Source organism: Lissotriton vulgaris, chromosome 1_1 (genome assembly GCF_964263255.1).
Source record: "Lissotriton vulgaris chromosome 1_1, aLisVul1.2, whole genome shotgun sequence".
Classification (NCBI taxonomy): Eukaryota; Metazoa; Chordata; class Amphibia; order Caudata; family Salamandridae; genus Lissotriton; species Lissotriton vulgaris.
The window spans coordinates 1,902,272,289-1,902,297,525 of NC_141685.1; the positions used below are offsets into that span (position 1 = coordinate 1,902,272,289).

At 48.7% G+C, this 25,237-nt stretch overlaps 1 protein-coding gene across 1 annotated transcript in view; it reads left to right on the plus strand.

Annotated features, from left to right (window-relative positions):
* IRAK4 (interleukin 1 receptor associated kinase 4) overlaps window positions 1–21,918 on the plus strand; it is a 126,999-nt gene extending 105,081 nt beyond the window's left edge. Inside the window, exons 9-12 of the mRNA XM_086919522.1 lie at window positions 13,158–13,341; window positions 18,699–18,761; window positions 21,481–21,639; window positions 21,762–21,918. Coding sequence (XP_086775648.1) covers window positions 13,158–13,341; window positions 18,699–18,761; window positions 21,481–21,639; window positions 21,762–21,806 — 451 coding nt within the window. The 3' untranslated portion in view covers window positions 21,807–21,918. The remainder of the gene's footprint in view (window positions 1–13,157; window positions 13,342–18,698; window positions 18,762–21,480; window positions 21,640–21,761) is intronic.
* The last annotated feature ends 3,319 nt before the right edge of the window (window positions 21,919–25,237 follow it).

Here is a 25,237-nt window from a genome sequence, read left to right on the forward strand (position 1 = left end):
TCGGATCTTCTTGTACAGCTTCGTGGGGCCTGGACCGGTGATGGGCTGGAGTTGGATGATGAAGATTGGCAGGCCGCGATATCATCCCCTAAGGAAGTCGCGATTCCGGCGCATCTCCGGCTGGTGCAATTGAAGATTTTACACCGCGTGTACGTCACGGGTCCACGCCTGATGAGTATGGGTTATTCTATGGATGGGTTGTGTAGACGCGGCTGCGGTATGCTTGCTACTTTTCTCCATATTTTGTGGGAATGTCCGGACGTTGTGGTATACTGGAGACGTGTGCATGCTGTTATGGAAGAGGTTACGGGTGTTTCATTATTGCCTGAGGCCAGAAGGTGCCTGTTGAACGTTTGGGAGCCGAATGATTACAGCGTTGCGCAGACTCAATAGGCCACCCTCGGCAACATGATAGCGAAAAGGGACATAGCCCAGCTGTGGGGGTCTCAAAGGGCACCTCTGGTTTCAACATGGAAGGAAAACATGGACTGGTGCATGTTCAGAGAAAAAACTGTATACATTGCCCGTGGTAGGCCCAAAAAATGGGGGAGGATATGGGGTCAATGGAATTCGTATCGTGGAGAGATCTGCCCCCCCCTTTTGCAGAAACCACTGATATTCCTCTGTCCCCGTGACCGAGCATTTCACACATCCCTATCTTATTGTATATGGCTTGCTTGCCTACTCTCGACCCCCCTTCCCTCCTCGAGACTCCTTATCCTTTCTCACATCAGCTTCTTTAGCTGGGTCGCTCCCCCTGCTATCTGAGACAGCCACTTATACTATAGATATTACCTCGAATTTTTTGTTGGTATGTTTTTTTGTTTTTTTTTAAATGTAAAATGTGAAACCTTTCATTTATCCTCTTACCATCACAGGATCATCGTATTGGCATATAATATCGCTGCCGGACCCACGGGTTGTCGGCTGATGAGCTGTGTACTATTTTTGATTCCGATATTTACTGTTACTGACCGGCCCCTGTGGTTGTAGGTCTGTATTTGTATTACTTTTCTTGTAATAAAGGTTTTCAAAAAAAAAAAAAAAGGTAAAACAACCGTGCCATCAAAGTAGTACCTTGTGGGCGTGTCTGCGTTGTGCTGGGGGCGTGTGCTGGGGGCGTGACAAACGCTGGGGGCGTGTGGTACGTTCCACCCTTCATGCCATGTCTCATATCGTGTGCTAATCCCACCCTGCTCCCTTTAAATACCCCAGCACCCCATAATCATAACACTCCCTTACTCCTTAAAATACACCAAACACCCTTAAACACTAACCCATCTTAACCCTATAAATATACCCTGTACCCCAAACCTATCCCTAAACCTTAAAAATACCCCTGTACCCCAAAACCCAAACTTGGCCCTGAACCCTATAAATACTCGTGTACCTCAAAACCCAAACCTACCCCTGAACCCTAATAATACCCCTGTACCTTAAAACCCAAACCTAGCCCTGAACCCTAAAAATACCACCGTACCCCAAAACCCAAACCTACCCCTGAACCCTAAAATACCCCTGTACCCCAAAACCCAAACCTAGCCCTGAACCCTTAAAATACCCCTGTGCCCCAAAACCCAAACCTATCCCTGAACCCTAAAAATACCCCTGTACCCCAAAACTCAAACCTAGCCCTGAACCCTTAAAATACCCCTGTACCCCAAAACCCAAACCTACCCCTGAACCCTAAAAATACTCCATACCCTAAAACCCAAACCTAGCCCTGAACCCTTCAAAAACCCCTGTATCCCCAAACCCATACCTATACCTAAAACTACCCCTGTACCCCATAACCCAAAACTATATCTGAACCCTTAAAATACCCAAACACAGCAAAACATATACCACAGTACCCCAATACATATACCCCTAAACCCATTCTTACCTTATCCAAACATTAAAAAAAAAAAACATGCTTTTACCATTCATGCATTTACAATGAATTTCGTTGTAAATGTATGCGTGGTCAAAGCATATAAAATGTAATGCCATGCGTTATAATGGCATTGCGGAGTCATGGTACTTTCGTAATGAAAGTATGCTGAGTGATGGTATGCGGAAAGAAAGTTGCGGAGTAATGGGTGTTTACCCTCCCCCGGTAAGTACATTGGTGGCACGGCGGCCTACATCTCTAGCAACATACTCATATTTTTTCACCACCCATTTGAAAAATGCACAGGTCTCTCTCATTGATGGCCAGCACCGACATACACTTTTAGACACACCTCCCGCCACAAGTTCTAGAATTGCGAACTTCAGAGCTGGGGAGCTACGTTCGAATCTCGGCATCAGCTCAACATCCTGTGATTCCAGGCAAATAGCTTTGTCTCCCCGTGCCTACCTGTTAGACCTGACATCCTTGGCGTGGTTTTTCCCCATCTTTTTTGCCTCTGACTCATGTATTTTTGATGCTGTGCTGGATTTCGTTTTTGCTGATTTAGATGCTTTGGACCCTCTGCCACTGTTGATCAGTGTCAGAGGGTAAGTGCTCCCTCTGTAAATTGTCATATTGATTGGGTATACCTGATTGGCATATTTGTATCACCATGAAGTCCCTAGTAAAGTGCACTGTGTGTGCCAGGGCTGGTGATGACAGATGCTACTAGTGGGCCTGCAGCGCAGATTGCGCCACCCACACGAGTAGCTTTAAAATGGTGTCTCAGGCCTGCCAGCGCAGGGCCTGTGTGCAGTCAGTGGACTGCCATGTCCGCCTGGCCAGTGTCCCCACTGGCTGGGCTTAACCCTCCCCTATCTGTGCACATCAGCCACCCCTAGGGAAGGCTCAAGGTACCCCCCTGGGCAGGGTGCAGTGTATGGATAGGGTAGAGCATCTACTAGTGCAGGTAACATGCACTGGTAGAGAGCAGCAGCCACTTTGTGTGCTCACTGCTGTAGGGCTGTATGGCTCCCTAGGGTAACATGGGGGAGGCTGGTCCCATTGGATCCCAGCCTAGCTTCCTATAGGAACAAGATGGAACATCAATGAAAGATATCCCTGAACTCAGAATTAAATGACACATCTTTTAGTGAAGGTTGTTTTTGGATCCTGGGGTTGAGAATAGCACTTTTAGAAAGGGGCTGTTCTTTTGTATAAACCTTTCTGTGTGCCTGGGCCTGTGTGTGGAATGCCTGCGTGACAGGAGCTGCAGGGCCCCGGAGGGGGTTGGAGTCAGCCCAGGGGTGAAAGGCGACATCTGTTGCCCGGGGAAGGGGAGGAAGAAGCGCCTGATAGTGCTGGGCTGTGTCTGCCTGACCACCGTGCTGGCTAACTCCCCTGCCGGCCCACTGTCACCTCTGGCCCTGAAGCTGACAGGAAGAAGAACACCAGAAACATTCCAGCGCTCTGGACCCCCTTGCACCAAGGCTTCAAAGAACTTCAAAGGCGTTCAGGGGTATAAGGGAAGGACCCCTGACTACAGAAGATTAGATTCTAAAATTCTACAATCAAGAAGGAACCTCTACTGGAAGAAGGACGGCTGGAGAACTAAAGGAAGATTGCCTTGCTGTGTGCTCTAAGGGCTGAACTGTTCTGCTGTCTAACTGGAAGCTGAGGAGGAGAAAGGGACTTTGCTGTGGGCTGTGTCCCTGCCTGCTTGAAACTGCTAAGACTTTGCTGTGTGCTGTGTCTGCAACCTGAATCTCCAAGGGCCTGAGAAGAGCTGGCTCCCTGTCTGCAACCCAGGAACATAAAGGTTGCCCAAGGCTACAAGAATCTGCTGTGCCCCCCTGAAGCTGCTGTGTGGCGAAGAGATCGTGAAACTGTGTGATTTGCCTGCTTAGCGCATTGGCTGCTCTCTACTGCTTCAGAGCGCCGCGCTGACCCAGCCTGCTGCGTGGCCAAGATCGACGTGTTCATCAACACGTGTGTGGGGCAGACCGGAGACCTGTGAGCCTCTCCAGCGCAAGGAGCGCTGTAAAACAATTGCTGGCCGTGTCACCGTCGCAGACCGGGGTCAGTAACCCCCGTGAAAAGTGTCCCGAATCTTCCCGGTGGCTGCGTGTTAAAGATCGAGCCCGCCGCGCTCTGATTGGGCGAGAGGGCCGAGCCCCCTCACCAGAGCCGCGACGGGATTGGCTGAGCCTGCGGAGCGTCCTCGGCGAGGCCGCGCTGCCATTGGTTGGCGGCCTCGCGTTCTGAGGGGCTCGTCGCAGGAGCCACGACGGATTGGCTGCCTGCGTTGAAGCTGCAGGAGGTGCCGAGGAAGTGCCGTGATCACCGCCGGGACCGGGAGAAGACTGACCTGACCTCGCCGAGGGATTCTAAAAGCGTCCCGCACCCCTGGCCTGCCGTCCCACACAAGGTGAGCCTCACCTCCTCCCCCGCCGCTCGTTGGATTGTCGAGAGCGGGCGGGAGAGGAAAGGGGACCGGCCGGGGCGGGGACGAGGGAGATCTGCACGGCGCGGTGCGCCCGGAGCCTGAGGACGAGTGAGGCTGTCCCGGGGGGAAGAAAGAGTCCCTGGGCCTCACGAAGGAGCGCATTTGCAGCGCTCGAAGCCCACAAATAGAACTACACGTGGGCAGTGATTTAATTGCTCGTTTTTAGAGCGCATCATTTATAAATCAGTGGCATTATTTTTATTACCTGGTTGAAGAGACTTGAGACACTTTTTATTAAGAACTTTCTGAAACCAACTGCAACCATAAGATTAAGTGCAACCTTTTGATAATGAAGTAATTATCGTGCAACTGTTTGATTTACCTTGCTGGAACTAGATAAAGTTATATATTTTTATAAAATATACTTACCTGTGTGGTCTCAGTTTGTGGTGGATTGGGGATTATTGTTGTGTTAAGTGCAAATGTTATCCACATTGCCTCTGTTTAGCCTAGACTGCTCGCGCCATGCTACCTAGAGGGTGAGCGGGGGTTATCTCAGAGGGTTATTCCTTCACCCTGACTAGAAGCAAGGGTCCCTACTTGGTCTAAGGTACTTACCTCTGCCAACTAGAGACCCCCAGATCTAACATTGTTGGGCAGCGGTGCGGATTTTGAACTAATAGTTGCACTTGACCTACAGTGATCTCTTGTACATCACTAGTCTAGTTTAGCAGCACAGGTTGCGCAAGATTTTTTCTTTTTGGTGAAACCTTTTTGTTGAAAAGGTTAGGAAGCATCATGTCTTTGAAAGCGGCAAGCGTGAGAGTAGAATTGAAGGTGGAATTCGAAATTCAGGAGTTGTACAACTACAGAAAGGACCTCCTAAAGCAATTATGCAAACAGCTTGGATGCCCAGTGAAGGGCAGCGCAAACAAGGAAGAGCTACAGAAAGCTCTGAGGGCCTGGTGGGAGGCCAAACATGTTGTCTCAGAAGAAGCTACTGAAGTGGACGGCACACAGGAGAATGCTTTTTTGCACAGTGATTTGCCAGTGCGGTCAGCATCTAAGGTTGGCAGCAACCACTCCAGTAGGATTATTTCTCCAGAGGAGCTGGAGGATAATAAGAGAGCTAGGGCTCATGAGATTGAGCTTTTTAAACTCAAGGCCCAGGCAGATGAGAGGAGACTGCGCCTTGAAGCTGAGAAGGCGGCGGAAGAGAGAAGACATGCTCTCGCTTTGGAGGAGAAGAAACTCCAATTGGCTCATGAGAGGAACATGAGGGAGCTGGACATCAAAGAAAAACAAGGGGTGTCCAGTTCTAATGGTGGCAGTGCACAACCAGTACAGGCGGGTAAGGTATACATACCAAAGGATCTTGTACAGAATTATCAGAGGGGTGAGGATATCTATGCGTGGTTCAGAGCGTATGAACTTGCCTTAAGGATGAATGAAGTGCCTGAGAAGAATTGGGGGGCAGGATTGTGGAAGCATTTTGAGGCCTCTGGGAGGGATGTTTTGGCACCCTTAGAAGCAGCAGATGCTTTAGCCTACCCCGCCATGAAGGAGGCTTTGTGCCTCCGGTATGGGCTCACTGCAGAACAGTACCGCCAGAAGTTTAGGAACTTCAAGAAGCTTGATTCAAGTACTTGGGTGGAGTGTTTGAGTATGTACACGCGTGCACTGGAAGGTTGGATAAAGGGCAGCAAAGTTACTGATTATGTGGGGTTGTGTCACTTGATTAGTAGGGAGCACTTAAGTAGTTTATGTGTCCCCGAGCTGCGCCAGCATCTTTTGGATAGCAAGTTAACTGATCCCAGTGAGCTTGCTAAAGAGGCGGACCGGTGGATTAGCACCAGGGTCCGCAAGGGGGTGGTAAGTACCCCAGCCAAGGGTGGACAGGGTCCCCAGCAGAAGAGTGGGGGACACGGGTAATCAAAAGGAGTCTTCTAAAGGGCCCCAAAATGGTTCCCAGGAGAAAGCGTCTCAACCCCCCAAGTCCAAGAAGTCCTGGCCCCATAAGGGCAAGCAGGACAACAGGTCCCCACCTACTTGCTATGCCTGTAGGGAGGTGGGGCACATTGCCCCCAAATGTCCAAAGAAACCTCCAGCACCCCTTGGTGCTCCAGCACCGGCGTTAGCCAGTGTAGCTTTGGGAGGGGATTTGATTTCTAGTGGGGAGGAGGGGTTAGCAGTGATGACCCTTGTCTCTTTAGGAGACCAAGAGATGGCCCCGGAAGCCTTGCTGCCCTTAAACACTAAGAAATATGGGCAGAAGGTGACCATCAATGGAAAGGAGATAGAAGCTCTGAGACACACAGGGGCCAGTGTGACATCTGTCAGGTGTCAATGGGTGTCTGAAGAGCAGATCATTCCCAAGGTACTCCGTCCTGTGGTGGCAGCTGACAGCTCAGTGCGCCTCTGCAAGTTGGCACGTGTTCCATTTGAGTGGGGAGGAGTCTCCGGTACATTGAAAGTTGTTGTAAGTGATGCCTTGCCTGTAGATTGTCTATTAGGTAATGACCTGGAGAGCTCTCCCTGGAAAGATGTAGAGCACAGGACTCACTTGGAGATGTTGGGTTTGCCTGCGTGGATCTGTGTGTCCACCCGTGCAATGACAGCCAGAGAGGGCGGTCTAGCAGAGCTGGAGCTTGGAACAATGGCCCAGGAACCTGCCAAGAGAAGAAGGGGTAGAGGGTGCGGGAAACTGGCCCCCACTGTTCCCACGGTCCAGGAGGAGGCAGACCCAGAGGGGCATGCCCTGGAACCTACAGGGCAGCAGGTGGCCAAACTAGGGGAATTGCCTGAGCTGTCCCAGTGGCAGCAAGAAGGTGGTCCCTCCAGGGAGGAATTCTGCCAGGCTCAGAAGGAGTGCCCTTCTCTCGTTGGTGTGAGGCAGCAGGCTGCCGACCAGGCCGCAGGCCTGGGGTCCAAGGAGCATTTGATCTACTGGGAGGATGACTTACTTTATAGTGAGCCTAAGTTCGCTGAGCCCGGTGCAGCCTGAGTGCTGGTAGTGCCCGAGCGCTTCAGGAATTTCCTACTGGGTCTGGCTCATGACGTGCCTCTCGCAGGACATCTGGGGCAAGACAAGACCTATCACAGGCTTGTCACCCATTTCTACTGGCCCCAGCCTTTTGTAAGTCTTGTCAGACTTGTCAGGCCAGTGGCAAGAGCGGAGGGAAGTGCGTGGCACCCCTCCAACCCTTTCCCGTGGTGAGCACCCCTTTCGAGCGGGTGGGCATTGACATCGTGGGGCCCCTGGATCCCAAGACAGCCCTAGGCAACTGGTTTATCCTGGTCTTGGTGGACCATGCCACTCGGTACCCGGAAGCCATCCCGCTCAGGACGGTCACAGCCCCCGTGGTGGGCCGTGCCCTGATGGGGATCTTTTCCCGGGTGGGATTTCCCAGGGAGGTAGTCTCGGACAGGGGGACAAACTTCATTTCTAGGTATATGAAGTCCCTGTGGGCGGAGTGTGGGGTGACATACAAATTCACCACTCCTTACCACCCTCAAGGAAATGGGTTGGTTGAGAGATTCAACCGCACCTTGAAGGGCATGATTATGGGCCTAGAGGAGCCCATGAGGCGGAAATGGGACGTCTTGTTGCCATGCCTGTTGTTTGCCTACAGGGAGGTGCCTCAGAAATCCCTAGGGTTCAGCCTCCTTGAGTTGCTGTATGGCCACCCTGTCAGAGGGCCTCTTACTCTGGTGAAGGAGGGGTGGGAGAAATCCAGTGGGAAAACCCCTCAGGATGTGTTCAGCTATGTGCTGGCCATTCGCAACCAGACCAAGCACTTCAGGAAGCTTGCTCAAGAGAACCTGGAGGCTAGCCAGGAGGAAATGAAGAGGTGGTATGACCAGAACACCTCTCTTGTGGAGTTCCAACCTGGACAGAAAGTGTGGGTGATGGCGCCGGTGGAGCCTTGTGCGCTCCGTGACAAATGGTCTGGGCCATATGAGGTGGTGGAGCGCAAGAGCGAGGTTACCTATTTGGTTAACCTGAAGACTCCCAGGCAACCCCTGAGAGTGCTACATGTGAACCGCCTCAAACCCCACTTTGAGAGGACGGAAGTGACTATGCTCATGGCTACAGATGCTGGAGGGGAGGAGGATAGTGATCCTCTCCCTGACCTCCTGGCAGTCAAGGAGCAGGATGGGTCAGTGGATGGTGTGGTCCTCTCCCCCACCTTGATCCCAGAGCAGCAGAAGGACTGTCGCCAAGTCTTGGGTCAGTTCGCCCCCCTGTTCTCCCTGACCCCAGGTGTCACCAAGTGGTGCGTCCACGATGTGGACACCGGTGACAACCTGCCTGTGAAACAGAAGTTTTACAGAGTGGCTGACAAGGTCAGGGCTAGCATCAAAGAAGAGGTTTCTAAGACTCCGTTTCTGTGTGGACTACCGTGGGCTCAATGCGGTCACCAAGACTGACGCGCACCCCATCCCCAGAGCTGATGAGCTGGTGGATCGGTTGGGAGCTGCCCGGTACCTGAGCACCTTTGATTTGACTTCAGGTTACTGGCAGATTGCCTTAACTGAGGGGGCCAAGGAAAGATCAGCATTTTCAACACCCGAGGGGCACTTCCAGTTTCGTGTCATGCCCTTTGGGTTGAAAAATGCCCCGGCCACATTCCAGAGACTGGTCAACCAGGTATTAGCAGGGCTGGAGGAATTCAGGAATTCAGCGCAGCATACCTGAATGACATTGCTGTGTTCAGCTCCACTTGAGAGGAACACTTGCAACACCTCTGCGCAGTGTTGAAGGCTCTGCAGAAGGCAGGCCTCACTATCAAGGCCAGTAAGTGCCAGATAGGGCAGGGATCTGTGGTGTACTTGGGACACCAGGTGGGGAGCGGCCAGGTGGCGCCGCTACAGGCACAGATTGATACCATTCTGGCTTGGGAACCCCCCAAGACCCAGACTGAGGTGAGAGCCTTTTTAGGTCTCACCGGGTATTACAGACGGTTTGTCAAAGGTTATGGCACCATTGTAGCCCCTTTGACAGAGCTGACATCTAGAAATCAGCCCAGAAAAGTGAATTGGACTGAGGCCTGTCAAACTTCTTTTGACACCCTCAAGACTGCCATGTGCACAGCCCCGGTGCTTAAGGCACCTGACTTTTCAAGTGAGTTCATTGTACAAAGTGACGCTTCAGAGCAAGGCGTGGGAGCAGTACTCTCACAGGTCAATGATGAGGGTGGAGACCAACCGGTGGCTTTCATTAGTAGGAGGCTACTCCCCAGGGAACAGAGATGGAGTGCAATCGAAAGGGAAGCTTTTGCTGTGGTCTGGGCTCTGAAGAAGCTGAGGCCCTACCTGTTTGGGACTCACTTCCGTGTTCAGACCGACCACAGGCCCCTCAGATGGTTAATGCATATGAGGGGCGAGAATCCAAAACTGTTGAGGTGGTCCATTTCCCTACAGGGGATGGACTTCACGGTGGAGCACCGCCCTGGTACAGAACACGCCAATGCTGACGGTCTGTCCAGATTCTTCCGCCTTAGTGATGAGGACTCCCAAGAGGTTGGGTAGTTCTCCCCACTTTCAGCTGGAGGGGACACGTGTTAGACCTGACATCCTTGGCGTGGTTTTTCCCCATCTTTTTTGCCTCTGACTCATGTATTTTTGATGCTGTGCTGGATTTCGTTTTTGCTGATTTAGATGCTTTGGACCCTCTGCCACTGCTGATCAGTGTCAGAGGGTAAGTGCTCCCTCTGTAAATTGTCATATTGATTGGGTATACCTGATTGGCATATTTGTATCACCATGAAGTCCCTAGTAAAGTGCACTGTGTGTGCCAGGGCTGGTGATGACAGATGCTACTAGTGGGCCTGCAGCGCAGATTGCGCCACCCACATGAGTAGCTCTAAAATGGTGTCTCAGGCCTGCCAGCGCAGGGCCTGTGTGCAGTCAGTGGACTGCCATGTCCGCCTGGCCAGTGTCCCCACTGGCTGGGCTTAACCCTCCCCTGTGCACATCAGCCACCCCTAGGGAAGGCTCAAGGTACACCCCTGGGTAGGGTGCAGTGTATGGATAGGGTAGAGCATGTACTAGTACAGGTAACATGCTCTGGTAGAGAGCAGCAGCCACTTTGTGTGCTCACTGCTGTAGGGCTGTATGGCTCCCTAGGGTAACATGGGGGAGGCTGGTCCCATTGGATCCCAGCCTATCTTCCTATAGGAACAAGATGGAACATCAATGAAAGATATCCCTGAACTCAGAATTAAATGACACATCTTTTAGTGAAGGTTGTTTTTGGATCCTGGGGTTGAGAATAGCACTTTTAGAAAGTGGCTGTTCTTTTGTATAAACCTTTCTGTGTGCCTGGGCCGGTGTGTGGAATGCCTGCGTGACAGGAGCTGCAGGGCCCCGGAGGGGGTTGGAGTCAGCCCAGGGGTGAAAGGCGACATCTGTTGCCTGGGGAAGGGGAGGAAGAAGCGCCTGATAGTGCTGGGCTGTGTCTGCCTGACCACCGTGCTGGCTAACTCCCCTGCCGGCCCACTGTCACCTCTGGCCCTGAAGCTGACAGGAAGAAGAACACCAGAAACATTCCAGTGCTCAGGGCCCCCTTGCACCAAGGCTTCAAAGAACTTCAAAGGCGTTCAGGGGTATAAGGGAAGGACCCCTGACTACAGAAGATTAGATTCTAAAATTGTACAATCAAGAAGGAACCTCTACTGGAAGAAGGACGGCTGGAGAACTAAAGGAAGATTGCCTTGCTGTGTGCTCTAAGGGCTGACCTGTTCTGCTGTCTAACTGGAAGCTGAGGAGGAGAAAGGGACTTTGCTGTGGGCTGTGTCCCTGCCTGCTTGAAACTGCTAAGACTTTGCTGTGTGCTGTGTCTGCAACCTGAATCTCCAAGGGCCTGAGAAGAGCTGGCTCCCTGTCTGCAACCCAGGAACATAAAGGTTGCACAAGGCTACAAGAATCTGCTGTGCCCCCCTGAAGCTGCTGTGTGGCGAAGAGATCGTGAAACCGTGTGGTTTGCCTGCTTAGCGCATTGGCTGCTCTCTACTGCTTGAGAGCGCCGCGCTGACCCAGCCTGCTGCGTGGCCAAGATCGACGTGTTCATCGACACGTGTGTGGGGCAGACCGGAGACCTGTGAGCCTCTCCAGCGCAAGGAGCGCTGTAAATCAATTGCTGGCCGTGTCACCGTCGCAGCCCGGGGACAGTAACCCCCGTGAAAAGTGTCCCGAATCTTCCCGGTGGCTGCGTGTTAAAGATCGAGCCCGCCGCCCTCTGATTGGGCGAGAGGGCCGAGCCCCCTCACCAGAGCCGCGACGGGATTGGCTGAGCCTGCGGAGCGTCATCGGCGAGGCCGCGCTGCCATTGGTTGGCGGCCTTGCGTTCTGAGGGGCTCGTCGCAGGAGCCGCGACGGGATTGGCTGCCTGCGTTAAAGCTGCAGGAGGTGCCGAGGAAGTGCCGTGATCACCGCCGGGACCGGGAGAAGACTGACCTGACCTTGCCGAGGGATTATAAAAGCGTCCCGCACCCCTGGCCTGCCGTCCCACACAAGGTGAGCCTCACCTCCTCCCCCGCCGCTCGTTGGATTGTCGAGAGCGGGCGGGAGAGGAAAGGGGACCGGCCGGGGCGGGGACGAGGGAGATCTGCACGGCGCGGTGCGCCCGGAGCCTGAGGACGAGTGAGGCTGTCCCGGGGGGAAGAAAGAGTCCCTGGGCCTCACGAAGGAGCGCATTTGCAGCGCTCGAAGCCCACAAATAGAACTACATGTGGGCAGTGATTTAATTGCTCGTTTTTAGAGCGCATCATTTATAAATCAGTGGCATTTTTTTTAATACCTGGTTGAAGAGACTTGAGACACTTTTTATTAAGAACTTCCTGAAACCAACTGCAACCATAAGATTAAGTGCAACCTTTTGATAATGAAGTAATTATCGTGCAACTGTTTTGATTTACCTTGCTGGAACTAGATAAAGTTATATATATTTTTTAAATATACTTACCTGTGTGGTCTCAGTTTGTGGTGGATTGGGGATTATTGTTGTGTTAAGTGCAAATGTTATCCACATTGCCTCTGTTTAGCCTAGACTGCTCGCGCCATGCTACCTAGAGGGTGAGCGGGGGTTATCTCAGAGGGTTATTCCTTCACCCTGACTAGAAGCAAGGGTCCCTACTTGGTCTAAGGTACTTACCTCTGCCAACTAGAGACCCCCAGATCTAACACTACCACAAATGAATGTGTTCTTCTGTAATGTAAATTTTGCTCATGCCATGTTGTCGAGTTTGCGCTATATATTATTGCAAGGAAAAATAAAGTAGGGAAACTCGAGTTCACACACTACTGAACGCTCACTCTTAAGTGCATCAGCAGTGCACTGTGAATCAGAGCGTTTCACAGGCCTGTCACACATAAGAAATGCTATCAAAACGAAATCCTACAAAATAATATACTACTGGCCGGAAGCAATTCATACCCAGACAACGTCGACGGGCTGCTAGATCCTTATATAAGCAGTCGCATCACCAAATTTGAATTGTTTTCTAAAAATTCCAGGTTGAATTTATAGTGTCAGGTTTAACTCAACCATCCTTTCCTGAAAAAGATGTCTTTTTAAAATCATGCAGGGATGCAAGTATCACTGGGTGACTTCCATGGTATTTAGCATTTTCTCTCAGTGATATTTTACATACCCCCATTTCCTGACACTGGCTTAGTTTAGTAATTGTTACATCCTTTAATCAGGGGCTGTATATTTTGAAGACATTTGTTTACTGAACATCAACATTGCAATGCCACAATGTACCACTTTTTCATTTTCATTTCCTTGGTGTCGTAGAAACCCCACTGGAACAACAATTGCTCTTTGTTTTTCAGTGCTAATATCCTACTTGGTGATTCCTTTGAGCCCAAACTTTCTGATTTTGGCCTCACAAGGGCATTTGAGAAATGTGCAAGAACAGTCATGACTGAGAGAATAGTGGGAACAACAGCGTATATGGCACCTGAGGCCCTGCGTGGGGAAATTACCATCAAGTCTGATATTTTTAGCCTGGGTGTGGTAAGTAGGAAATATTTTCATAAATGTAAAAATGTCCTTACATTTCTAGCACATTTCTTACAGCTGAAGTGACCCTTATGCACACATAAAATGTTTGACGTGATCTAGACCATTAGTGGTCTTTTCAACAATATTTTGAACAACAAATATTTCCCCATATCGCTGCATGATCGACTCCTTGTGCATGTTAATGAGCAAGTATTCTATTTCACTCAAGGAAGAAAGTAAGCCAACAGTATTGTGCCCTGTAAGTTTCAGCCCCCGCTAGTCCCCATCAGCAGTCCCTATGTAGTGCTGTGAGACCGTTACCAACCATTTTCTTCCATCAGACTTGCTAGATCAAGATCTAGTCTCACCCGTAGCTGTTAATGTGGTTCTGCAGTTCAGGCAATTATATACATTGCTTTTGGTGGAGATCCCATGGTGTGGTACTGCACATGCATTATCATCGGTTGCATGAATTATGTCTGTTGGACTTGGCCCTTTTTGCAGGGTCATCCCTAAACCTTTTTGCCTTTCTCTTAGCCCTTTTTCTGAAATGGTATTGGTGGTTTTAGGACTCTGGGCACTTTATCACTGCTATCCAGTGTAAAGTGCATGTGCTCTCTGTGATAAATATGGTAAGATTGGTCTACACCTGTTTGGCCTATTTAATTTACCTGTCAGTCCCTTGTAAAGTGGTATCTCATATACCCGGGGCTGGTAAATTAAATGCTACTGGTGGGCTTGCAGCGCTGATTGCGCCAATCACCAAGTAGTCTTTCAAACCTACCCCAGGCCTCTGCCATTGCAGGGCCTGTGCGCGCAGTGTTACTGCCGCTGTGACGTGGCACCTAAAGTGTGTGCCATGTTTGTGACCCCTATTTTACTGCATGTCAGTCACCCCAAAGGTAGGCCCTAGCTAGCCCTATGGGCAGGGTGCATTGTAGGTAAAAGGTAGGACATGTAACTTAAGTGGGTGACATGTCCTGGTAGTGACAAACAGCCTTGTTTCTCACTATTGTGAGGCTGCCCTCCCATAGGAATGCATTGGGGATTCCCTGATAAGTGTTTCAGTGGTAATGAGAGGAGCAGCGTGGTCAAGTTTGGTATGGTTAGAATAGTAATGATAAATGCTGTGCAATGGTGTGCGCAGATCTATCATCACTATTTAGGAAATGCCACTTCTAGAAGTTGGTGTTTCTGTGTGCTATGTGTCTGCCTGCCTGTGGATTGCATGTCTGGCTTTGGAGACACAGGGGATGATGAGGTGTGTGTGGCTCCAGAAGGGGCACGGTGAGTCAGTGCTAGGCTGAATAGGGCATCTGCGTTTGGAGTAGTGGGTGGAGTAGTCCCCTGATCCTGAATAGACCTGTGCCTGCCTATGTGAATGCTGGCTCCGCCCCCTGTGCTGTGTCTTATGGCAGAGCCCCCATCTCACAAAGGAGGGGGTGAGCACTGTCTACAAAGTGCTCCACACTCCCCGGAACCAGTTAGGACTGGTTCCTCCAAGCCCTGTGCCAGGGCAGACAAAGTAAATGCTAGTATAAGTACTGGGGCGGTGACCCCATGAAAAGGTGGTTTCTGTGCTTACTGGGCGCCTTGCTGCTGCTGGGCTCCAGAAGGAACTGCCAGGAGGGACTGCCTCCCTGTGTGCTGTCCTGCCTGGACACAGCTGCGCCCCTTGGACTTTGGGGACTTTTATTGCCTCGTGAGCGCTCTACCTTCTTTGCCAAGAAGCGAGGATCTGGCACCGTGCAGCGTGCTGCTGCCGTGATTGTAGAGCGAATCCCAATGTGGGGATTCCCCCGAGCTGCAGGAGGAAGCGGGAGCCTACCCAGCACTGCCGCTGCTGAGAACAGCTTGTGCCCACCACACGTTTTAGGGGTGCCATTGGGAGCGGGTGCCCACCCGCATTTGTGCAGAAGAATGGGTGCCCACCCCGCATCTGAACATCGTTTGAAGGTGGGAGCCTACCCCGCAAAGAAGCAGAGAAGAAGCCACCTCTCCGGGAAGCGACCCGGAAGCCAGGTGGCTGTGCCTCGTTGTGGGCGTGGCTATCCACAGCCGAGCCGGACGTCCCGGAAGGAAAGTGGGGCTTCCATGAGTAGGAGAGAGCACAGTGGAGTCCAGAAGTCTGGGCACACCTGTGCAGGGCTCCCGTGAGTTGGGTAGAGCCCCACGGTGTAGGCGAAGAAGAACCCAGTGGGGGACCAGCCGCCGCACATTGTCGGTCCCAGCAGCGGAAGGAGACAGATCCTCCAAGCCTGCCCCTGTGAGTGGGGGCTGAATCTGAGGATCCAGGTGAGACCCAGTAGAGGGGATTCCCGAGGCACTGTGAGTGCCAGTGTTGTCCTGCCCAGCTGTGCCGCCGCTGCGGGCAGCTGCACTGAGGGAGCAATTTTGGTAAAAAGTGCCCCAGAGCGGGGCTCAAGAGAGATAATGCGATAATAATTATTTTCACATGGTTAAAAGCATAGGAAGCATTGTTTATTTTTAAATGTAATGATGTTTTTAATTTGGGTGTATTTGTTGCCTGTGTTCCCCAAAAAATTGCATTTTTCACATTGATTATGACTATGAAATATCTGTGATTCCATATGTAACCACAGGACAGTTATCGCAAAAACATCTTTTTCTTTGCCTTTTCAAATATTCTAATTAGCCTCACATTTCTTTTTTATTGCATTTTCTTATGTGATTACATTTTGTGAAAAATCGGGGTCAATATTGCTAGGGCTGTTAGAAGGGCTAGCAGTAACTAGGGCCCCCAGTTGTGCAAACTGGGTCTTTTGCCTCGGACGAGGCCCCCATGCCCGACTGGGAACCAAGTACCTGCTGTTGCATATAATTCCGAGAGTAGCGAGGCAGAGCAGTCGAAGGCTTACTCCGGGGATGTGCTGTGGGCTAGTAACTCATTACTCAGCAACACAAGAAACGACTCGTAATACATAGCTGGCCATTAAATACTTCATTACGTACAAAACGAAATACTATGCCAAAATTAGCTCCCTATTGACAGAATGAGCAATGGAAATGCCTTTGGGAACACCCAAAGGCATTTCCATTTCACATCCTACAGGGGATGCACAACAAAGAAAGGTGACAAAGATCAAGCAAACCTCTTCAGTGCCCTGAATTTCCTATGTGTGAGACACCTTTATTGGTCCGCCCGCCTGCAGGCCCCAAACCCTAAAAGCACAATACCTGCCTATGCGCCTTACACAACGTGAGGTTGTCAATCAAAACAAAGTCAGGTCCACTGGCTTTGTCAACATGTTACCCTAATAATCAATAGCATAATATAATTTCTTCAACCATAATTCGGTTCAACAATGTGAAACATTTCTGATGCCCCAAGATTACGTGTTGCAGTTAATCTTTATGTGCACATGCTGTCGCGATAATCATTAAAACAATGTGTTCTTTCCACATTAACACTGTTAACTAAAGCTACAGAGCCTCTTGGCGAAGTGCCCAGCTCTAGGAACGCTTGGTAATCCAAGTAGTGGCCCATACACTTGAGGTGCAAACATTTATAAATGGATGGAGTCGCTTCTGGCCAAATGGGGCCTACTGCTGCTCCTGGGTAGCCTTCCAACACATTCTTGTTCTTGTTTGTTGAGTGCTTTTATGACACAGCTATTCCTTTTGAGTTTAACATGGTTGCTCAACTGTTTCCATTCTTTTTATTTTTAGGACAAAAATGCCCATTGACGTGCTATTTTTTTCTCATGTGGGCTTTCTTGTCCTACATGTGGCACGGTATTCTTGACTGCACAGGAACCGAAGCCAATACAGGCAGCTAGGATAAATGTCGAAAGGGATCCATTTTAGGGCAGCTAGGATAAATGCCGAAAGAGATCCATTTTAGGGCAGCTAGGATAAATGCCGAAAGGTATCCATTTTAGGGCAGCTAGGATAAATGCCGAAAGGGATCCATTTTGGGGCAACAGAAGAACAGCCTCCAAAATTCACTAGTTACTGGCACTCCGCATACCTTTCTTATAGGGTCCACCCAAGACTGACACAAAGAGGCCACTCGACAGGGGGAGGCTACACCCAGCTGTCGTAAATGACCTGTTCATTCTGTTAAGGAGTAATGAAGAGTACTTTATGGGCATGCACATAAGAAATGCAGCAATGATTAATGTTCCTTCGAGTCTACCCAGAATCATTAGGAGTGCAATAGACAGGCAGGTGAGAGGTACAGGCATTGTGGCCCGCAAACAAAGAGTACAGACAAATCAACAAAGGCAAATTGCAAATCAAGGTGTCCATGGACTGTCCAGATAACATCCAGCCCTTTGTGAGCATTAGCATTGTCAGGCAGATTTTAGACTTGCTATGGTGCACTCAGAAGCAACGGAGGAGCATCCCATGAGTATGGATTGATAACCAGCAGCTAGGAGAGAAATGGCTTGTCTGTAAAGGAATGCTAGAGAAGCATGGGCATTCACTAGCTGCAGACAGACGTGATTCATTCTCCAGGGTCCACTCAGCAGCGACAGAGGAGCAGCCCATGCATGCACTGGTTGCAGGCTGCGTGAATAAATGCTCAATACAGTTCATCTGGTACACCATAGAAGCAGCTTGCTGCCTGCACTAGTTACATGCTGCCTGGATACGTGCTCTAGGGGGTTCACCCAAGACCAAAAAAGGAGCAACCCAGGGTAGTGCGCCTATTAGAGACAGCGTGGCCAAGAGCTCTTTCCGTGCCTCTTTGTAGCTGTCCTAGTAGAAAGGCTCAACAATGGTAAGGTGCACTGGGGAGTGGGAAAAAAATAGCGTAACGTGGCATATCAGCCAGAGAGTAGAGGTAGGGGAGCAGCCGGGGCAACGTTCTGAGGAGGGTTCAGCCGTTTTAGATGACCAGACCTGGAAGGCAGCATGCAGTTTGAGGAAGAAAAACATTGGACACAGGGTACTTTTAAAGTAGCTCATTTTAAGCAATCACCATTTCTGGCCACAAAGTGAAAGCAATTCAGTAAATGTATTATGGTATGGGTCAGATAAGGCCTCTGTCTTTTGGGTGGGCGAACCTCCACTACAGGGTCTCTCTGTGCTAGAAGGACAGTCTGTGTTGAAGGCCACATATTGAAAAAGAATACGTTTTGTTATTTTAGTAGATTGGATGTAGAGATGCTGCAGTTGCATATGCGTTTATTTTCTTACCACGCAGTTATTTTGTTCCCAACAATTTACATAACAATATCAGGGATAGGTTTTGTTCCTTATATTAGATAGAAAATACCTTATTGTACCACCATTAAGTTTGGAACTGGCTTACACGTCATGTTTTAATTAACTCATGATTCATTTTGAATTTGAAAAATGTGCAGTAAAAAAATAATGCTTTATGAATCTTGTGTTTTCAGGTTTTTTTAGAAATCATCACTGGACTGCCACCTGTGGATGAAAACCGGGACCCAATGTTGCTGGTACTTTATTTTAACCTGCTTTTTACATTTTTGTATTAGAAAAAAAAATGAAATTATGTTGTGTTCCAAGGCACATTGTCAGGATGTATGATTGTGACATTAGCTTCAGGCTGTTGCATGCCAAGTTTATCCCCTCGTTTCACTTTCTATGTTCACACTCCCCCCTAAAGTGCCCCCTCAGATGCAGAACCAGATGCTGAGGGCTTCCACTGACCTGGCAGAAGATCACCCACCTTACTTGGAAATCCCTGCCAGGCAGGAGGAGATCTTTGTGATTTTAGTTAGTTGAGCTTCCACCACGGCAACCCCACTGACAGCACTAAAGCTTTGCTGAACGGTTTCCATGTTTAATGCACTTGCTCTGCAAAGTTTTTGTAAACAACTCCTAAAGTGAGAGTTTATTGAATACAAGTTTGTTTCCTGTTAGGGCTGCCAGTCTTTCTCTGGCAATCCGCAATGGGTAAACATGTATGACTCAACAACTGGCTTAGGGATTACATTATGTGGTGAATGGGCTGTTGACCAAAGGTTTCATCGATGGAGGCTCTGCAATCAGAATAGGGAACTATATTCTGAATAGCACAGGAGAACCACAAATTTGGTGGGTTTGACATCCTCCACTTTTTTGGCTGATGTCCTGCATCCATCAAACTCTAAACGAGGGCTTGGATATACAATAACTGTAATTCATAGTAAAAATTTATAAAGCATGCCTGAGGAGGATTTTTTATTTCCTATATTGCTACCACAAAATAGAAGTGTTGGAGCAAAGATGCATACCAAAATATTATACAACATAAACGTAGAGTTCCTAGCATAGTAAGAAAAAGAACAATATAAATGGCGCTCATACAAGCAAAGAGAACTGGTGTATGCAATCACAGCATTAGTGGTAAATAAAGCTAATGGTGTCTGTCAAAACAAGCATTGGATGTAGTCAGTTATGTAATTTATTATTATGAATAGATGCAAACCCTGAGCATCCAATATTTGAAAAACACAGTATATGAGTATAAAAGTTTCTTAAGTTCCTCGTTCATTTATTTTCTTTCTCCTTCACATTTCAATTTTTGTCCTTAATACACTTCATAGTCATTCGGGTAACTTCTGTAGCCAACACCTATTTCGTCAATTAGGGATATACACCTCTGACTTCATCTGAGCTGCCGTCATCAATTATATAAATAGGTAAACGTGAGTGGTCAAAAGACAGTTCTTCGGTTACTCCTATAAAGCATTAATAATCTACTCTTTTTATTGTAAGGTAAATTCAATAAACCAGAGAGTAAGTGCCTCTTGAAGCCTTCCGTAGCAGTACTGACGGCCCGACTGCAGGATCGGCTGCACCCAGCCCCAAGAGCTCCTCCTATGACAGCAGGTGCAGGCTCTGTCGTGTTTTAAAGTAAAAAAAACACAACTATAACTCCTGCCCTAAGGCAACTGTAACTCACGCTTCTGTCATGCACAGTTTTCTCATCAATAATTTCATTGCAAATGTTAGTGATATTATCAATGATGTAGAAGATGTCATGAGTGATGTAATATGTGGGGTAATTAGCAGAGCATGGCGTGGTTGCGAGTGATAGTTACCTTAGGACATGAGCTACGGTTACTTGAGATAACTATAACTCGTGAATTTCTGTGGTATGTAGAGTTTAAAATGTTACTTTGTCACTGAAATTCTTACATAACTATAACGTTACTTTAACCTTTGTTTTTTTCAGTGAATTTCTAGGGTGTGATAGCAGTAAATTACACTGTTTTTAGAAGACTTTGGTTAAATAATATCATCAATGGGATCAAGATCTGGTGCAGTTGTAGCCCAAGTTAAGTAGCAGTTGGGCATATGCTTGGGGAAATGTAGAAAGAACACATTTTTGTTATGGTCTGAATTTTGGTAGCTTTAAGTTTATAATCTGGCTGTTTCCCAAACTCTTTTGTAATTCGCTCAAAATCTAGTAAAGGTTGAGCTGGATTTCATGTCAACCTTCTAAAGAAATCATTGTCCGTAGTGAATGGAATGACATTGAGCTCTTCTTGTATCAGTTTCTGAAAAAAACAAAGACTAGTGGGGACATAGGGTATCTATGCTTGGTGTTTCTTTCTGCAGGGAAAGCCTGCCAGAGAGCTTAGTTGACATTCAAGGCGCCTATCTTTTTAGAGTTTCCCAGAGAAAGGCCAAGTTCACGCTTTCAAAGGCCAAATAAAGGGTGGAAATAGGTGATCTGCTTTAGCTACATGATCGATTCCCATGCATGCCAGGTCATTGTTTTCGTTAAAATTCTAGGCGGGGATAAATCAATTGTACTGTGGAGAATATGGGGAAGATATGCTCTGGATACTGGACTGGTAAAAAATCTTCACTTTTCCCGACCTGGTGTTAAGTTACTGTTGGATCTGGGCATGTCTGTAAATACATGTATCACAATTTCTCCTGGGTGTTGAATTGCCTACAGTATGTTAGGACTTTCCTCGTCACAGAACATCCACTTGTGACAGCGAAATACTATGGTATCCACAATTGCCAGCTTCGGAGAGTTTTCACAAAAGTATATCAGTGTCCTGAGTAAAGTGTTTTAAATGTTTGGTTCTTTATATTTTCAGTGTCTGGTTTGTGAATGACACCTAAATAATGTATTTCTCGAATTAGTCCTGTCTATTTTTTGAGTCTTTTTTTAGTCTATTTGCTTTACGATTCACAGTGTACTTTGTGTTACAGCTTGATATCAAAGAAGAAATTGAGGATGAGGAAAAGACTATCAGTGACTATGTTGATAAGAAAATGGAAGACTGTGATTCAAATACAGCTCAGGAAATGTATTCCTTAGCCAGTAACTGTCTGAATCAACTCAAAAACAAAAGACCGGACATTAAAAAGGTATGGACAGCCTCATTATCGATTCCTAGCACAAATATAGTAGCCTTTCTTTGATGATAATAACTGTGAATTAAATATTTTTTGAAAAGTTCTCAATCCATCTCATGTCTTTTAATCCGTAGGTCATGCTTGATCTGGAAAATATGGGATCTATGAACACATCATGATTTTGATGACAATTACCTGCAATATTTACTTTTTCTATTAAAGATATGTATATTTGTAACCTGTGCCATATACTAGATGTGCTTCTTAAATAAAAATATCTTTATATTTTTAGATTGAGACTTTGTTTGTCATAGTAGTTAAATGTCATGTGTGTATTATTGTACATCGATACACAAATCTGTATTTTTAGCAGTCATTTATTTCAGTGCTCGCTGCTGAGATCTGTGTGCTATCTTGAGGTGGTTGGTTTGAAACACAAGACGGTCAATACAGGCTTTCATCCTTCTGAACTCCATAAATCGAGTCCCTATTTTGATAGGATAACAAGTATATTTAAACATGTGCTATGTAAAATGTTTAGGGAAAAGTGCTAAAGAAATATTGTTATTAATATCATCGTAGTCAATGGGCAGGTTAGAATATACTTCAACCATGCTCTTTACTCATGAATGCTTCTAACTTGTGTTTCATTTATATCTTTTGCCATTTATTATTCCACTGATGCTTCTACTGTTTCCCGATTACTAGCACAGGGATGGGGCTGACAGTAGTGCAGGTAAATAAGGGAGACCTGTATCCAGCCTCATCATTTGGAATAGAACTGCGTTGCACATCATAACATGGTGGCCCGTTTTTCTCAGAAATCAATGCATCTTGGACGTCTCATGCACTTTCGATGTATTCAATCCTACCCGCTTTTTCCCTATCAAATGTCCTGTACCGCAGTTGTGTTTTCATTGTGTCCACATTTTGTAGTGTAATTGTCCAGGAGCACTTTTGTAGTGCAACAGGAATAGGAGGTACGTTTCATTGCAATCTAGTTGTTGTCTTCTAGTTTTTAGAGGTTGAATCAGAACCCTGTGTCGCTGTTGTGGTTCTAGCTCAGGGACACAAACATTGCCCTCTTGGCTAACAAAAGCCCTCATTTTCGTGAGCTGTTGTACTGCTTGCCCCTCTGAAAGAATTTGTTTTCCTTATTACTGAGAAACTAAAGCTGTTGTTTCTTGTACTGGGCAAAGTGTTCAAGGTCCCGGATAAACTATATAAACAACAGAGGCTTCACCCCAATTACACTAGATCCTAACAGGGATGACAATCCAAGGGTTTTCAATACTCTTCTCAATTCCCTTGAGTGTGTCCCACAGGGGGGCGGAGCCAGCATTCACATAGGCAGGCATTAGTAAACCTAATTCTCACCGTTAAAAACCGGTAGGGCTTGCTGGCCAACCAAATTTTATTCCAAGCTGCAAGCCTTCCCAATTAAAAATGGTTCCCGTCAAACCCTATTTAGTTCAATATTGCCAACCTGTTTCGTTGCTACACCATCTCCCAACTTCATCAGGGCTAATAGGGGTTCAAGTTCTCAATCTTCACTTAGGGTTCACTTAAAACCTGTAATGGTATCAAAAAAACACACAATATAGAGCCAGTTGTGAATACCCATCTGCCTTCTGCAAGGACATAATGAATTCAAATGTTGTAACGGTACACAGTTCACAGTTCACTAAGAACATTGTACATATTCTTTACCTGTCTGTTGCGGAGCTACAGCAAGCCCTACCGGTTCTTAACGGTGAGAATTATGTTTACTAATTCTCACAGGGGTTCAATGGGCACGTACACTTAATAGTAGGCATGGTTATTCTGTCTTACTAGCACCTTTTTCACCACATTTATGTTATGGTTCTCTAAAAGGAGAACACACACTGTCTTCTTTTTTTTCACACCTAGAGAGAGAGTTGCCAGTGATGAGAAGTGGGTATACTGGAGAGTATCAGTCAGCAACCCCTCTGGTGGTTCTACCGTGAGGTACTCTCTCTCTTTTCTCACCTTTTTCATTGGCAGAAGGTGGAACTTAGCCTGGATGGTTGTGTTTGCTGTTTTAAAGAAAGTAGTTAGGGGGGCAGGGCTACGATGGCGGCGGAGTAGGACGTGCTTTTCAGTCCCTCCGGCGCCGTTTGATTTTCAGCATTGTAAATCTTTCTGCAGGACGCCCATCCCCGGCCCAGAAGAGGCGTCCAGTGCCCCGGGGCTGTCCAGAAGGTCGGAGTGACATTACCGGGACACACAGAGGTGCGGCCTATGTAAACTGCGAGCCCTGGGAGTCGCGTGAGAAGCAAACGGGACCTGCGCCGCCTCCAGTGGGGCTTCTGGAGCGACGGCGGCAGGGGGGGGGTCGGAGCTGGCACTGCTCGACCATCTGAGTGCCGCGAGGCTGCACGACTGGCGGACAGAGCTCTGTGAGGCCCCGCAGCGACACCACTTCAGAGCGGCACACGGGGGTTGGAGAGAGTACCCGATAGCGGTCGGCGGCCCCCAGTTTTGCGGCCCTGTGCCTGCTGACCCCCTGGCAGGTGAGGCACTGTGACCTGCGGCAGACTCGTGCTGGGGGCCGGCAGCACTATCAGGGCCCGGCGGGAGGTTCTAGGCCCCTAGCGCATCGGTGAGGAGTCCTGGTGGCGCCTGCGAGCAGCAGAAGGAGGCCTGGGGGTGGTGTGGAGGCCTGGTACCCGCCCCTGGCCTTCTGAGAGGCAGCGCTTGGCGCCGAAAGTGTGGTGGTGAGGCCTGTAACGCTCCCGGCACCTTGAAGGGGACAGGACCTTAAGGAGCTTGGGATTTGCCGACAGCTGAGGCCGGAGAGGCGCAGATGTCGCCTAATGACACGCCATTGGACGGACTCTGGTGGTCCTGAACACCTGGCTTGTGGGGATTGCCCCTCTCTTCCCCGCGTCAGCCTTTGACAGCACTGAGCCGTGACAGCCTGGACGGCTCCGTCGGTTCTGGTGAGGTGCGCTGTGGTCTGCCGCGTTCTGTGAAGGGCCACCCGGTCACAAAGAGGGTCCAGCGTTGGCCTTGCCTGGCATCTGGACGCGCGCACTTGGAGAGTCAGCGCCGCAGGCAGGGGGGACCAGGCGGTGGACGCTATATCTACGCAGCGTCAAGTAGGTGGCACAATGGCGGCGAACAGGCCTAAAAAGTACAAATTGCCAAAAGACGGCGCCCAGAAAAGCGCGCCACACACGACTTTGCCAGACGCTGACAAGTCTCCGCGCCGAGACGACAGCGAGGTGCCAGCCACTAAAGCCTTCATGATGGAACTGTTTGCGGTGATAAAGGAAGACATCATGGAATTGCACTCCCAGCTTGCATCGGATCTGAAAGAGGTGCAGCGGGACGTGGATGCAGTGGGGGAAAGGGTTGCGACGCTGGAGGAGCATGATTTGGGGACTGCGGAGGACGTGCACCGGCTCCAGCAAGATGTCCTACGCCTTACGGAGCAAAACTTGGATTTGCAAGAACACACTGAAGATTTAGAGAACAGATCGCGCCGCAACAATATACGGATCAGAGCGGTGCCGTGAAAGGGTGAGGGGCGGACCTGGGGGAATATGTGGAGGCTCTCTTTTGGCACGTCTTGAACGAAGAAGAC